General features: G+C 42.8%; 1 protein-coding gene across 1 annotated transcript in view; it reads right to left on the bottom strand.

The window, feature by feature from the left end:
• LOC149427447 (rho GTPase-activating protein 1-like) overlaps positions 1-1,345 on the bottom strand; it is a gene marked incomplete at its 3' end in the record, with an annotated part of 9,043 nt that extends 7,698 nt beyond the window's left edge. The window contains exon 1 of the mRNA XM_089668020.1: positions 1,203-1,345. Within this exon, the coding sequence (XP_089524146.1) occupies positions 1,203-1,344 (142 nt within the window). The remainder of the gene's footprint in view (positions 1-1,202) is intronic.
• Positions 1,346-17,431: the final 16,086 nt, after the last annotated feature.

Genomic DNA, 17,431 nt, shown 5'->3' with positions numbered 1-17,431 from the left:
GGGGGGAGTGGCTTTGAAAAGTGGGAGTGGCCGTGGGCAGGGTTTGACCTTTGACCCACACCCCCTGGGCGACTTGCCATTGCCTAGTATCCACGTGGACTCCACTATCTGTACTGTCAATAGCCCTAACCCTAACACGTGTTAATCCCAACAAAGCACTTATTTTTAAAGTTTTCGGCGCCAAACACTGACGCGCTTGGCCACTCACATTGAGACTTTAGAGAAAGAACGCAACGCTAACGCTCATAGAAAACTGTGTATGAAACTGATCAATTGTATAGGTCCCCTGAGTAAATTCCTCTCCAACAATATATCTTGAATCCTTTTGTACCTTCAAGGAAATACAAGGAAGGAGAAAACAGTACAGGTAAGTGTACATATATGCAGCCAATATGGCTGTACCCCACCAAAGTAGAAGGCTTTGTAATTCCCCTAGTCCAGTGGTCGGCAAGCCGCGGCTCGCGAGCCACATGCGGCTCTTGTGTGCTGGGCGCCCGCTCCCCTCCCTCCTCTCGGGCAGCAGGGACTCTGCAGCGTGATCCAAAAAAAAAAAAAACAGCCAGGGCAGCGCGCTCAAATGCAATGATTGGCCAGTCTCGCTGCCACTCACATCCTGATAGCCAGTGATTGGCTGTCAGGATGTGTGTAGGCGGGGCAGCGTGACGAACGTGAGATGAGCTAGGCTCCTCTCACAGTCCGCCCTGAAGACCGGAACGGCGCGGGAACACGGCGAGAGGAACGCGCGGAGCAAAGGTAAGTGAATGGACACAGGGGGGACTTGGCTTACTACTTGCTACTTACTTACTACTACTATATGAGGGATGAATTAATATGGGGGATGAATTACTATAGGGGGGGTGAATTACTATAGGGGGGATGAATTACTATAGGGGGGATGAATTACTATATGGGGGATGAATTACTATATGGGGGATGAATTACTATAAAAACTTATTGAAACTAAAAACAGTGTACCATCCTATGTATTTTCAGTTTTAAAAATGTGGCTCTCAAAATAAATTTCAATCGTGGTTTTGGCGAGATTTGGCTCAGTTGAAAAAAAAGGTTGCCCACCACTGCCCTAGTCCATTCTCACCTTGACCTATATAGAAACACCTTTTTGAAAATGCTAGCTGCCTGACTGTGTCCAGCTTTTCCACTTTCCCTATCACAGACCTGGAACAAGCAATCAGCATCCATACCTGGCTTGGGGTAGTCCTGAACATCATCGGAGGGCCAGTTCTGGTCATCTACAGATGCCAGTTTCAACTGCTCCAGGGAATGGGTGGTTTCATCTCTTTCCAAATCATCGCTTAGGTCCACAAGGGCATCGGAGTTCATCATGACTACTGTAAATAAATAAATAATGTAATTATTATTTGGGTAGCCGCACAACAATTGAACTAAAAAGCATGTCCGGGATGTAAAAAATGGCAATGTCTGCGCAAGTCATTCTGACCACAAAACTGCTGGAAATGTAAGTTACCAATTTTTATTTCTACAAGCCCAATTGCAGCCTACACCTCCCTTGCCCCATAATATACACCCCCCTTCCCTTACATGCATACACAATTTGTATTTTTTTATAATTTATTTTGTATAGTTTTCTTTTTTTGAAATATCTTCAAGCAGGTCATGTAACATGCAGGGTTATCTTCCTCCTATTGTCTTGTCCATCAGTTGGAGGTCCTCAATAATGCGACTTCCAGTGCAACTTGCTTGTGACTTTCATGCAACATTAGAGTTTATAGGACTCTAAGTCGCATCAAAGTAGTAGAGGAAGCTGCGACCAGAGTCAAATAGACTGAAATGGGTGCCATTTAAACAAATGGGTTTTGACTTGTCATGCTAATTTGTGTCACAAGTAAGTCATACTAGTGTGAACTGTAAAATTCCTGGATAAATCTAATTAAAAAAAAATGCTCCTTTCCTCCTCCTAATACCCAACTTGACTGACCCAAGTAGGAAAGCAAAAGAAAAAAAGGAAAGGGAGCAGTGCTGTGGTAACACACTTCAGTTTTACAAGGTTATATAATTATGTGCAACACTGGAAATATTAATTGACTACAGACATATCCCAAGTAATAAAATATGCAAAATGAGATAGAATGTGCAATACAACCCATCTTAAAATATGTGCACAAACCCCAATTAATAATGTATTTATAAAGTGCCCATATAAACAAGTCAATAAAAAGTGTCCATAACACATTATGTGACTCAATTATAGACCATATAAATACTCCTCTGTGTAAACTATTCACTTGTGAAAAGAAAAAAATTGTGCTTTCATTATCATACCTCTCCACGCTCTCCCCTTGTCCAAATTCAGACCCCTTAAAGTAATAAAGGTCTTACTCCGCTTCTTGCGATTTTCAGCTCCAAATGGCTCTCCTCTCCACCTTGCCAGGTTATGCAGCTCCTCTTTATTTACCAGTAACATGTATAGACTTACCCGTTTTCAGTCCGCTCTGGTCCAGTCACATGATCTCCCCTGTGTCAGCCAGCGCTGGCTGCAAGGGAGAGGAGAGAGCAACGGTTGGCAATGCCAGGTAGCAGGGACGTCACCCATGGGCTTCCTATGGCCCATCTGTTGTCAGCACTCCCTCCTTTACCATGCAGCTGCCACTGGGGAGCCGGATATCGTTATCAGACCGAAGCGGCCTGAAACAGCCAAGTATATTTATGTTTGTGTTGGGGGGGGGGGGGGAGAGGAGCAATTATTATTATTATTACATCGAGTTTATATAGCGCCAAAGGGTTTGCTCAGCGCTGTACAATAGAGGGGGGGACAATACATGAGACAGTACAGCAACAACAAACAGCACACGAGGGGTTAGAGGGCCCTACTCTTTCGAGCTTACAATCTAGGAGGGAGGGGGTAGTGGTACAGGAGGAAGTGGCTGTGGGGGATGGAGTGGTAGGAGGAATGAAGGAGAACGGCTGTTAGGTGAGGGTGGGGTAGGCTTCCCTGAAGAGGTGGGTTTTCAGGGAGCGCCTGAAGGTGAGGAGGGAAGGTGACAATCTGATGGATTGGGGTAGTGAGTTCCAGAGGATGGGGGAGGACCTGGAGAAGTCTTGCAGTCGTGCGTGGGAGGAGGAGACCAGGGAGCAAGATAGAAGGAGGTCCTGTGAGGAGCGAAGGGTACGGGTAGGGTGATACCTGGGAATCAGGTTGGTGAGGTAGTTAGGGGCAGTGTTGTGAATGGCTTTGTAGGTCAGAGTGAGTAGTTTGAATTTGATGCGTTGGGCGATAGGGAGCCAGTGGAGGGAGAGGCAGAGGGGGGTGGCAGAGGTGGAGCGGTTGGTGAGGTGGATGAGTCTGGCCGCTGAGTTCAGGATGGTCTGAAGCGGGGAGAGCCTGCACTGGGGTAGGCCGGTGAGGAGGGAGTTGCAGTAGTCGAAGCGTGAGATAATCAATTAATCAATCAGATAATCAATTTTAAAGAATATGCAAACGCAGCATATTAAATTTCCTGATATATGCCTGCTGTACCATGTACTTTTATGAAAAAGTATCCTGTTCTCTTTGCACTGCTTCCTTTGTGTAAAATCCCTGATGTTCCTGCCAGTTTCTCCACCTTTCTATCAAAAACTGACCACACTAGGCATGAGAGCACAGAGAGCTGCGCTGGGAGCTCAGTGTACTCTCCTCTAGGGTTGCACCGATACTGTTGTTTTATCATGGGTGAGTACCGATACTTGTGCTCAAGTACTTGCCGATATCAATTACCGACACCTTTGCGGTGCGATCTGAGCCCATAGAAAATGAAGGGCTCACATCGCACCCCACCTGCAGGGAAACTGCATGTGATTTGGACAGGAACTGCACTGCTTTCCTGTTCAAATCACAAGTGATTCTTTGCAATGCGATCTGAGCCCATTCATTTTGTAGGGGATCAAATCGCACCACAAAGGAATCGGTTTCAGGTATCGGAGTCATGTAAATGCTTGGTATCAGCACCAACCCTACTCTCCTCCAACGATCAGAATTGTCCTGAATTGCCTCCCCTCACCCCCCACACAGCCATTCACTGAGAAGACCAGTGTGCTGCTGTTTCAACTCCCCCAGCTCTTATGCAGTTGAGAACAGAGGAAACGTGATCACTTATTTAAAAAAAAAAGTGTGGGGGGGTGGGGGAAGAGAAGGTATTTTTATTGATGTCTGGAGTAATAACTTCGTATGCAGTAAAGCTACGCAGAGTTGCATCTGCTGATCTAAGGCTATTATAAAGCCTGTCACAGAAATACTGCTTCCCTCAGATGTTTCTGAGACAGGCATTGTCTGCCTTTGAAGTATATGTAAACCCAATCGAACATACATAGTAATGCAATTTCAAAAGTGGTTTTATATGTGACACCATTAATTAAATGAATACCTGTAACCTTGCCATGAAGGGTATTGTTCAGGCACTTCCTATTATGAAGTGACAGCGCTCTGTCCTGGTCTCTCAGCTGTCCTACTGCATTGACACCCTGTCACATGCTCCCTGGTGAAGACAACAAGGAGCCATGCTGACCCACATAGCACTGACATAGTCCACCATTGTCACCATCAGGAGGCTGGCCCAGAACAATGGTGTCTAGCCCATGCTGGGATGACTGCATAGAGACAGGGAGTGGCTAGAAAGGCTGGAGTTGAGATGCAAAAGAAAAAAAAATACTGGAAAATGGCATTTGTTTATGATTCATAGAGGTTTTGCAATCTAAAGCAAAAACTACTATTAAAAGCGAAAACAAAATTCTCAAAAACCAGCTAAGGCCTCTCAGGGGAAATAAAAACTATTTTACAAGATTCAGAAATACTTTATGGCATCATGGGTTTAGGCAATAAATAAAAGGATCACTTTCTCTTCTTATGACGGGGATACAATCCAGGACCTGCGATCTGACATCCATCTAGCTGTGACATACACTCTATAGTGCAAGTACAGAGACACCTTTGAAAACACTGGCACATGGCCCAGGGCTTGCGTGTGTACAGAGGAGGCAAATGAGTTAAACCTCAGCTGATAATGCAAGCCTTGAAGCGCCTTCATTTATGATTGTTCAAGGACTTTACCTTTCACAGTTACTAGCGATCAGAGGCTGTTTTATACATTTTACAGAAGAGCTGGAAACCGCACAACAGTTTCCATAGAGACTGGAAATAGACATGAGAAGAGAAAAAAAAAAAGCAGAAATTTCCTGCTGTTTTCTCATAGACAGGAGCTATAAAAATACATAGGAGATGGATCCTAGTCGTAGAAGATGGATCCAATTGTAAGCGAAGGATTCTAGCCATAGGTCATGGATCTAATTGTAGGCAATGGATTCTAGTCGTATGAGATGGATCCAATTGTAAGCGATGGATTCTAGTTGTAGGGGATGGATCCAATTGTAAGCAATGGATTCTAGTCGTATGAGATGGATCCAAATGTAAGCGATGGATTCTAGTCGTAGGGGATGGATCCAATTGTAAGCGATGGATTCTAGTCGTAGGTCATTGATCTAATTGTAGGCAATGGATTCTAGTTGTAGGCGATGGATCCAATTTTAAGCGATGGATTCTAGTCGTAGCGGATGGATCCAATTGTAAGCAATGGATTCTAGTCATATGAGATGGATCCAATTGTAAGCGATGGATTCTAGTCGTATGAGATGGATCCAATTGTAGGCAATGGATTCTAGTCGTAGGGGATGGATCCAATTGTAAGCGAAGGATTCTAGCCGTAGGTCATGGATCTAATTGTAGGCAATGGATTCTAGTTGTAGGCGATGGATCCAATTTTAAGCGATGGATTCTAGTCGTAGCGGATGGATCCAATTGTAAGCAATGGATTCTAGTCATATGAGATGGATCCAATTGTAAGCGATGGATTCTAGTCGTATGAGATGGATCCAATTGTAGGCAATGGATTCTAGTCGTAGGGGATGGATCCAATTGTAAGCGAAGGATTCTAGCCGTAGGTCATGGATCTAATTGTAGGCAATGGATTCTAGTTGTAGGCGATGGATCCAATTTTAAGCGATGGATTCTAGTTGTAGGCGATGGATCCAATTTTAAGCGAAGGATTCTAGTCGTAGCGGATGGATCCAATTGTAAGCAATGGATTCTAGTCATATGAGATGGATCCAATTGTAAGCGATGGATTCTAGTCGTATGAGATGGATCCAATTGTAAGCGATGGATTCTAGTCGTATGAGATGGATCCAATTGTAAGCGATGGATTCTAGTCGTATGAGATGGATCCAATTGTAGGCAATGGATTCTAGTCGTAGGGGATGGATCCAATTGTAAGCGAAGGATTCTAGCCATAGGTCATGGATCATATTGTAGGCAATGGATTCTAGTTGTAGGTGATGGATCCAATTTTAAGCGATGGATTCTAGTTGTAGGCGATGGATCCAATTTTAAGCGATGGATTCTAGTCGTAGCGGATGGATCCAATTGTAAGCAATGGATTCTAGTCATATGAGATGGATCCAATTGTAAGCGATGGATTCTAGTCGTATGAGATGGATCCAATTGTAAGCGATGGATTCTAGTCATATGAGATGGATCCAATTGTAAGCGATGGATTCTAGTCGTAGGGGATGGATCCAATTGTAAGCGATGGATTCTAGTCGTATGGGATGGATCCTATTGTAGGTGATGGATTCTAGTCGTATGGGATGGATCCTATTGTAGGTGATGGATTCTAGTCATATGGGATGGATCCTATTGTAGGTGATGGATTCTAGTCATATGGGATGGATCCTATTGTAGGTGATGGATTCTAGTCGTAGGGGATGGATCTTATTGTAGGCGATGGATTCTAGTCGAAGGGGATGGATTCTAGTCGTAGGGGATGGATCAGGGGCGGACTGACCATTTGGAAACTCGGGCACTGCCCGAGGGCTTGGGGTCAGTAGGGGGCCGCCTTGAGATACCCCTGGTACCTTTTTCATAGGCTTTTTTGAGTTTGGGCAAGGACACAGGGGCCCCTATTGCCCGGGGGCCCCATGAGTTGTCAGTTCGCCCCTGGGATGGATCTTATTGTAGGAGATGGATTCTAGTCATAGGGGATGGATCTTATTGTAGGAGATGGATTCTAGTCGTAGGGGATGGATCTTATTGTAGGAGATGGATTCTAGTCGTAGGGGATGGATCTTATTGTAGGAGATGGATTCTAGTCGTAGGGGATGGATCTTATTGTAGGAGATGGATTCTAGTCGTAGGGGATGGATCTTATTGGAGGTGATGGATTCTAGTCGTAGGGGATAGGTCCAAATTCTAGGCGATGGATCCCAATTCTAGGTGATGGATTTCATTGTAGGCAACGGATTCTAATCACAGGAGATGGATTCTAATTCTAGGCAATGGATTCCAGTAGTAGAAAATGGATCTTATTATAGGCGATGGATTCTAGTAGTAGAAAATGGATCTTATTATAGGCGATGGATTCTAGTAGTAGAAAATGGATCTTATTATAGGCGATGGATTCTAGTAGTAGAAAATGGATCTTATTATAGGCGATGGATTCTAGTAGTAGAAAATGGATCTTATTATAGGCGATGGATTCTAGTAGTAGAAAATGGATCTTATTATAGGCGATGGATTCTAGTAGTAGAAAATGGATCTTATTATAGGCGATGGATTCTAGTAGTAGAAAATGGATCTTATTATAGGCGATGGATTCTATTAGTAGGATATGGATCTTATTATAGGCGATGGATTCTAGTAGTAGAAAATGGATCTTATTATAGGCGATGGATTCTAGTAGTAGAAAATGGATCTTCTTATAGGCGATGGATTCTAGTAGTAGAAAATGGATCTTCTTATAGGCGATGGATTCTAGTAGTAGGATATGGATCCCAATTCTAGGCAATGGATTTAATTGTAGACAATAGATTTTAAGTCAAAGGAGATGGATTTTAGTCGTAGAAGATGGATCTATTTGTAGGCAACTGATTCTAGTCCTAGGAGATGGATCTTATTGTAGGCGATTAATTCTAGTCCTAAGAGATGGATCTTATTGTAGCAGATGGATTCTAGTTGTAGAAGATGGATAGAATTGTAGGAGATGAATTCTAGTGGTAGAGGACAGGTAGTCCCTGAACCAATGGAGGAAATGGCAAGGCACTGCTGCAGAGACCCTCTTCCAGTCATTCAAGTAATTTTCAATTTCTCATGTATTCATGAAGTATTCTATCCAATTTCTCATGAACACTGCAGTTAAATTAATGCATTATTATGTGATAGATGTGGGTATAGAAAGAAATAAAAAAAAAAAATAGAATTAAGCAGTGATCCTGTTTTTAAACTTTAAAGTAGAACACCAATCAAAATCTGTGTTGCATAGTTATGGAAACAATGGGTTAGAGCCCATGTCATTTTTTTTAATAAGGTGTCCCCTACTGGGGAGATTTCCCTTGCTTCATGTCCCAATGACACAACTGAAAGTGAGGGGTAATGTAAAAACAAATATATAAACAATAAAAACTTAAATGAGGAGCCAACTCTCCCTATTGTATAAAATGGCTGTAGTTCTGCACATAGAAAGTTTATAAAAGTGTTGGAACCACAGCCTGCATTTCTAATTCTGTGTCCAGACCATTAATACAATTTATGAAGGCCTCTGATGTACAAAAGTAATGACCAAATATCACTTGGATCCCAGAACCAAGCTTAGTTAAGGAATGGATTAAAGAACTCCTGACATTTGGAATTTCGTAAGCCAGACACACCGATACCCAGGGTCTCGGGACAAAGAAAGGCAGACACCTAAGATACCAAAGTAAAGGATATTGTAATGCAGCTTTGGTGACAGATACCTACAGATTCCCAGTTAGGGAATATAATTGGTGCGCCCTTCACAGTGATGACACACAGACACCAGTGTGGATCCTCACTGCTGCAGCATGCCTCTTAGGATCTGCTCATTCTGCTGACGGATGGCATGAAAATAGCTTGATACCAATATTGGCTTAGTTCACACCAGATGACAAGCTAAGCTGTTCTCAGCATATCACTCCATATAGCAGTCCTTGAATTGCTGGGCACACATAACTGGATTATATTAGGCCTGCATCTGATAGATCATTGTGAGAGTGGAGAAGTAGAGGATTATACTGAATAATTGTTGGAAATCCAAGGAAATGATTGGGTTCTGGAATCTGCAGCCCTCTTTAGTCACTAAACCCGAAACCTGACAAAGACTCAGTTGAAGTAATACACCATCTCACTCTGCTCTGCACATTGCTCAGTTCTATTTTCAGGCACTATGCTGAATTTGTAGAGGCCGATCTGCTGACAGGTTAAAGATTTAATGCTGCTCTGGACTTTGGGTTTCAGAAAATGGCAGCCTCCAGCAAGAAGAAACAGGAACAATGCTGGAGGCAATTTATAGCACACACTCATTTTGGTAGCATAATTATAAATGTGGGATGTATGTTCCTTGATAAAGAACACTATTTTTTATCAAGCCGACATAGGTAAAGTCCACTTTAAAATGTCACAAGGTGCCCCCCCCAATAAGGGCTTGTAAATGCAGAATAGACACTGCAATCCATCACCTAGAATTGGGATCCATCGCCTAGAATTTGGACCTATCCCCTACGACTAGAATCCATCACCTACAATAAGATCCATCCCCTACGACTAGAATCCATCGCCTACAATAAGATCCATCCTCTACGACTAGAATCCGTCACCTACAATAAGATCCATCCTCTACGACTAGAATCCATCTCCTACAATAAGATCCATCCTCTACGACTAGAATCCATCACCTACAATAAGATGCATCCCCTATGACTAGAATCCATCACCTACAATAAGATCCATCCCCTACGACTAGAATCCATCTCCTACAATAAGATCCATCCCCTACGACTAGAATCCATCGCCTACAATAAGATCCATCCTCTACGACTAGAATCCATCACCTACAATAAGATGCATCCCCTATGACTAGAATCCATCACCTACAATAAGATCCATCCCCTACGACTAGAATCCATCTCCTACAATAAGATCCATCCCCTACGACTAGAATCCGTCACCTACAATAAGATCCATCCCCTATGACTAGAATCCATCGCCTACAATAAGATCCATCCCCTATGACTAGAATCCATCTCCTACAATAAGATCCATCCCAGGGGTGGACTGACAACTCATGGGGCCCCCGGGCAATAGGGGATCATGGGGCCCCTGTGTCCTTGCCCAAACTCAAAAAAGCCTATGAAAAAGGTACCAAGGGCATCTCATGGGGCCCCCTACTGACCCCAGACCCTCGGGCAGTGCCAGAGTTTCCAAATGGTCAGCCCGCCCCTGGACACTGGTGGTCAGAAAAAGCAAGTGAAGGCTACATGCATGGCTGAGTCAGTTCCTATGATCACTTGCACAGATGAGAGGAGCCTTCATGCAGGAAAGCCAGTCTATTTGCTGAAGGGAGTAGTAGAGCTTTGTCAGCAAGCCCTTCGTTATCTGTATGACTAATGTACTTTATAGAATGTTTCTTTCCCACAAACATGAACTTTTCCAGCAACATTGTTTGCATCTGTAGGGGAAAATACCATTACATGGAAAAAGTTCCCCAATATATAGCACCAACTTGGCCAATGTTTCTAATCCTTGACAGCGGTTTTGCATTGCAATAATACTTTGGGGAATATTTATGGAGGTCATACATGACCTCCAGCTTAAAAAAATCTCAAGTATGGAGTCATCTACAACAGTGTGCTTAGCTTATAAATATTGTCAGATAAGAATTTGAACCCCCTAGGCCTGAAAGATGATGTTTTCTAACAACTCATAAGAGATAAAAAAAAGCCTCAGGATATGTAGAGCTACCCACAAGAGAAAACACACAGCTCCGATATTGTATACAAAGCAATAAAAAACAGGATAGCATGAAAAGTCAACATCACTATATAAACAGGTAACAATAGTATTTAAGGTGTCCAAGTAACCAGGATGCACTGTGCGATGCCATGTGAGTGAGCCCCAGCATATACCTTTCTGAAAGTCAAAATGCACACAATGCATGGCAGCTTGGACTCCTCAAAAGTTAGGTGTGAGCCACATTTTAAATACGGTCACTGGGTATACAGATATATTTTGTGTACAAACACAACTATTTGAGAGCTGTGCTATTACACCACTTGTGTTTCACACCCTCCACACATAAAAAGATACAAAAAAAATGAATAATAATAAAAGTTCAAATTGTGTAGCTTTTGTATATATAAAAATAAAATCCTATTGTGATGTACTTTATGTACTGGTGATGGACTGATATATTGGCTGCTGAAAGAAAAAAAGCAGGAAAAAAAAAAAAAAAAAAAAGATGGTGCCGATAATGATAATTGACTTCAATGCAAAAATCGCATCCCATTGACTTCAATGCAAAAACACCTCTCTTTTTTTATTTTATATAGATTTCATTTTATTTTCTGTCCAATATTTGTGTTTTACTTTAAATAAAAGTTATTTTTTACGTTACTGGATTGTATTTTTTAAATTCATACTCATTTAAAATTCATGATGTTAAATAAAAAGTCAAACATAATACAATTACATATAAAAAAATATATATTTAAAAAAAAAAAAAAACTGTTCATTTCAGTTTTCAGCTAAGTGCATCCTGAATTTTCGGTTTCGGTCCAGATTTTTCATTTTGTTGCACCACTAGTATATACAGCAAATTCCTATTGTAATATACTACAAACTTTTTTTTTTTTTAACATATTTTAAAGTGACCCTCGGTGCACTTTAACTTGTGACAAACACAATGAAATTAAAAGTTCAAACAACAACTCAAGAATGGATAAATAACATCTGTGACCAAATTGTGTCCATAGTGTGAATACAGTGACAAAAGTTCTCTTTTCTTCAAACCAACACCTGGTTGCTCCATCCCCGACATCTCATGACTTTCCAAAGTGAATGCTTACCCCCCCAAGGAAGGACCTTTTAGGCTCCATGTACCCGAGCCTACCCTGACCACCGGGTGTGGGAAAACACAAATCGCGGCAAACACGATTTTGCGGTTTCCCATGATCGGCAGGCAAAACGTTCTTATCCTGAACACGATTCTTCCGTGTTCAGGAGAGGGAGGTTTAACCTCACCTACAACACGGCAGCTCCTAAACTCTGCTAAAAGCCTATATGTACATGGACCCATAGGCTTTTATGGAGTTGAGTTTAGGAGCTGCTTGTGTACATGAAGCCTTAAGCTACTGGATGTCAGACACAGCTTTTTGAGGATAGCAACAATTCCCCATATGTAAGCCATTATAATGGAGGAGATTCCACAGCCTGTCTCCTTTCGCAGTGTCTCCTCCAGTTTACATTACAGACAGATATTACTCATACATAAAAACAGATTTCCTAGATTGTGAGCTCAAAAGAGCAGGGCCCTCGATCCCCTCATGTTTTGCATTGTATTGTTATTGTTCTGTCACATGTTCTGTCCCCCTTTGTAATGTACAGCGCTGAGCAAACTATTGGCGCTTTATAAATACTGTATAATAATAATAATAATAATAATAATAATAATAATAGGGACAGCTCCATAAATTCTATTAATTAAACTTAAAATCACACCTACGGTAGGCACAACAATCTCCTATTGAGCATAATGTGGTATGTGTGGCTCAGTATATCAAGGAACCAAATCATCCCTGACAGGTTTCCAAATAGCTCCACCCACTTCCACAATGACATCACTCCTGGCTGCCTGAGTCTACATGGTATGTGCTATAACAGGACTCCTTCAGCTGACAGGGATGACACGAGTCTTTGATCTACTGCTCAATAGGGGATCGCTGTGCTTTATCATTGCCTATTGCACTTGATATACAGATATATATAATGTGACAAACAGCCCCTGTAAGTTGTGGATGAAGTGCATCTGCTGCATAGGATTTGGGGGTTCATAAGGTAACTAGGTGTCAGTGAAATGCCTGTACAGGTTGTAGGGTGTTGGGAACTGCCCCCCCCCCCCCCTTGTTTCCCATCTGGGGTATAATTTGTGTTATAGTGGTAGAAAACTCTTACATATTAAAAATAAACTCCAAAGACATGCTGGTAGGTGAATTAGCTCCTGTCTAAATTGGCCCTAGTATGTATGAATGGGAGTTAGGCTACGTTCACACTAGCCTTGTTAGCAAGCGGCAGACAGGCGTTTGGGAAGCGTTTTTACCATTTCCCAAATGCCTGGGAAAATGCTGCACATTGCAGCACATGGGGCTGTTCAAACGGGAGCATAAGCGTCGCAGCAAAATGGACGCCTCTGGTCGAGGTTAGGAGGAGTTGAAGCCTTCTATTCAAGTCCATGGTGCCGCTCTGCAAACGCCCGGCTGGCGTTTGCAGTGGTGACGCGTTAACGGAGCGTTAACACCATTCAAACTTCATTATAGGCATTTGTGGGGCGTTTTTAACGCTTGGCAAATGCCTAGCAACCACCTAGGAGCGTTACGTCAGACCAACGCTTGTCAAGCGCAATAGGGGCGTTTGGCAAGAGTTGTAAAAACAGTCAAGTGTGAACGAGCCCTCAGATTGTACACCCCTTGAGGGTTAGGGACTGATGTGAATGTACAATATATACAGTCAGGTCCATAAATATTGGGACATCAACAATTCTAACATTTTTGGCTCTATACACCACCACAATGGATTTGAAATGAAACAAACAAGATGTGCTTTAACTGCAGACTGTCAGCTTTAATTTGAGGGTATTTACATCCAAATCAGGTGAACGGTGTAGGAATTACAACAGTTTGCATATGTGCCTCCTACTTGTTAAGGGACCAAAAGTAATGGGACAATTGGCTTCTCAGCTGTTCCATGGCCAGGTGTGTGTTATTCCCTCATTATCCCAATTACAATGAGCAGATAAAAGGTACAGAGTTCATTTCAAGTGTGCTTTTTGCATTTGGAATCTGTTGCTGTCAACTCTCAAGATGAGATCCAAAGAGCTGTCACTATCAGTGAAGCAAGCCATCATTAGGCTGAAAAAACAAAACAAACCCATCAGAGAGATAGCAAAAACATTAGGTGTGGCTAAAACAACTGTTTGGAACATTCTTAAAAAGAAGGAACGCACCGGTGAGCTCAGCAACACCAAAAGACCCGGAAGACCACGGGAAACAACTGTGGTGGATGACCAAAGAATTCTTTCCCTGGTGAAGAAAACACCCTTCACAACAGTTGGTCAGATCAAGAACACTCTCCAGGAGGTAGGTGTATGTGTGTCAAAGTCAACAATCAAGAGAAGACTTCACCAGAGTGAATACAGAGGTTCACCACAAGATGTAAACCATTGGTGAGCCTCAAAAACAGGAAGGCCAGATTAGAGTTTGCCAAACGACATCTAAAAAAGCCTTCACAGTTCTGGAACAACATCCTATGGACAGATGAGACCGAGATCAACTTGTACCAGAGTGATGGGAAGAGAAGAGTATGGAGAAGGAAAGGAACTGCTCATGATCCTAAGCATACCACCTCATCAGTGAAGCATGGTGGTGGTAGTGTCATGGCGTGGGCATGTATGGCTGCCAATGGAACTGCTTCTCTTGTATTTATTGATGATGTGACTGCTGACAAAAGCAGCAGGATGAGTTCTGAAGTGTTTCGGGAATATTATCTGCTCATATTCAGCCAAATGCTTCACAACTCATTGGACGCCGCTTCACAGTGCAGATGGACAATGACCCAAAGCATACTGCAAAAGCAACCAAAGAGTTTTTTAAGGGAAAGAAGTGGAATGTTATGCAATGGCCAAGTCAATCACCTGACCTGAATCCGATTGAGCATGCATTTCACTTGCTGAAGACAAAACTGAAGGGAAAATGCCCCAAGAACAAGCAGGAACTGAAGACAGTTGCAGTAGAGGCCTGGCAGAGCATCACCAGGGATGAAACCCAGCGTCTGGTGATGTCTATGCGTTCCAGACTTCAGGCTGTAATTGACTGCAAAGGATTTGCAACCAAGTATTAAAAAGTGAAAGTTTGATTTATGATTATTATTCTGTCCCATTACTTTTGGTCCCTTAACAAGTGGGAGGCACATATGCAAATTGTTGTAATTCCTACACCGTTCACCTGATTTGGATGTAAATACCCTCAAATTAAAGCTGACAGTCTGCAGTTAAAACACATCTTGTTCGTTTCATTTCAAATCCATTGTGGTGGTGTATAGAGCCAAAAATGTTAGAATTGTGTCGATGTCCCAATATTTATGGACCTGACTGTATGTAAAGCGCTGTGTAAACCGATGGTGTTATAAAAGTACCTGAAATAAATAAATAATAAAATAAACAAAAAAAATTTAAAAAACACAGGAGCCATGGCTAAACACATGCATGTTGTACGGTGACTGCTTCTCTTGGGAAATGGGAGTAGGCGCCTCCTAGGAATCTTTTACCGGACCGACCTGTTTCTTTTCATCCCCCCTCTCTTTTCTTACTTTCTACTCTAATTCCTTGATATCAGCCTCTGGTACTGAGAAGGATATCTCAGAGAACTGTTAAAGGTAAAAAAAAAAAAAGTTTCCTGCTGCAAGGTAATATAAGGTGACAGCGTGCCACTGTAGGACTTTATTCTAAGGTAAGTCTTTCATAATGTGGTATGGTGCCATGCATACTAGCAGCAAATTATGAAAGGAGCGGCACAGGTACGCTATTCTTTCAGATGTATGGTCACCGGCTGCTGCTCCGTAGAATATCTCCAATACGGCGGTGTTTATGACAGGGGTCTCAAAACTGCAGCCCCTTGGGGCACTATTCCTCCCATGGACACAAACGATGGAGCACTATTCCTCCCACTGATACCAACAATGGGGCACTATTCCTCCCACTGATACCAACGATGGGGCACTATTCCTCCCACTGATACCAACGATGGGGCACTATTCCTCCCACTGATACCAACGATGGGGCACTATTCCTCCCACTGATACCAACGATGGGGCACTATTCCTCCCACTGACACCAACGATGGGGCACTATTCCTCCCACTGACACCAACGATGGGGCACTATTCCTCCCACTGACACCAATGATGGGGCACTATTCCTCCCACTGACACCAATGATGGGGAACTATTCCTCCCCCTGACACCAATGATGGAGCACTATTCCTCCCACTGACACCAATGATGGGGCACTATTCCTCCCACTGACACCAATGATGAAGCACTATTCTTCCCACTGATACCAATGATGGGGCACTATTCCTCCCACTGATACCAACGATGGGGCACCACTCTTCCTCCTACTGACTACCAACCCTGAGGCCGTGTTTATGTTCACTAATGCTGGACGTTTTTACCCCCACTGGCCACAATCTGGCCCTCCTAAAGTCTGAAGGACAGTAAACTGGCCTTTTGTTTGAAAAGTTTGGAGAACCCTGGTTTGTGAGATATTAATTTTACCTACAGGTGAGCTTTAGTATAAACATATCTGTAGGTAAAAGTGACTTTACTACCACGTTAATGGGTTGTTGGGAAAGGATGTGAGTAGGCTGCGATAGAACATGTCTGCAGGTCTGAAGGAGGCCCAGTGGGGTCTATCAACTAGTCAGGAGACTTAAACATTTGTTCTGTTGGAGTTTGTTTTGACTGTGGTTATTACCCCTGCAAGGAAACCTTTTGTTTTAGCCTGTGTTCTGCTGCAACACTGACCATAAACACGGGCAGGAAATCCTTAAACCCACTTGATGTTAGGATACCTCTCTGCAAGCTCTCCATCTGATGCCGAAACCCACAAAATAGATACACACAAATCACAATTACATTGCATCGAGTTTATATAGCGCCAAAGGGTTTGCTCAGCACTGTACAATAGAGGGGGGGCAATACATGAAACAGTACAGCAACAACAAACAGCACACGAGGGGTTAGAGGGCCCTACTCTTTCCAGCTTACAATCTAGGAGATAGGGATTTATATAAATGTGCAGGGAGCGCTATACAATTTGAAGTTTTCAGCACAGGCACTGGGGGCAGCTTCTATTGAACATTGTAAGATTAGTTTACAAAGCTTTTCATGAAGAGTTCACATCAGATGACAGAGAACTACATTATAACGGAAGTCTTACCATCAGGGGCAGACTGACCATTTGGAAACTTGGGCACTGCCCGAGGGCCCGGGGTCAGTAGGGGGCCCCATGAGATGCCCCTGGTACCTTTTTCATAGGCTTTTTCGAGTTTGGGGAAGGACACAGGGGCCCCATGATCCCCTATTGCCCAGGGGCCCCATGAGTTGTCAGTCCGCCCCTGCTTACCATGCACCTGTGCCCAGACTATGGATATTATAGTTTTTACATATTTTTAACAAGTAAAAGAGCTTTAAACCAAGCCCTCATTGGACTCTTTAAAGCAGCAGTAAAGTCCTCATAGAAAACGAAAAAAAAAAAAAAAAAGAAGGTCCCCCTGCAGGTCTAAGCTATAGTGTACTAGTAAAT

This window comes from Staurois parvus, unplaced genomic scaffold, assembly GCF_062004578.1.
Source record: "Staurois parvus isolate SC_StPar_1 unplaced genomic scaffold, SC_StPar_1.0 ptg003751l, whole genome shotgun sequence".
Taxonomy (NCBI): Eukaryota; Metazoa; Chordata; class Amphibia; order Anura; family Ranidae; genus Staurois; species Staurois parvus.
This window is presented reverse-complemented; position numbering and strand designations above follow the sequence as displayed.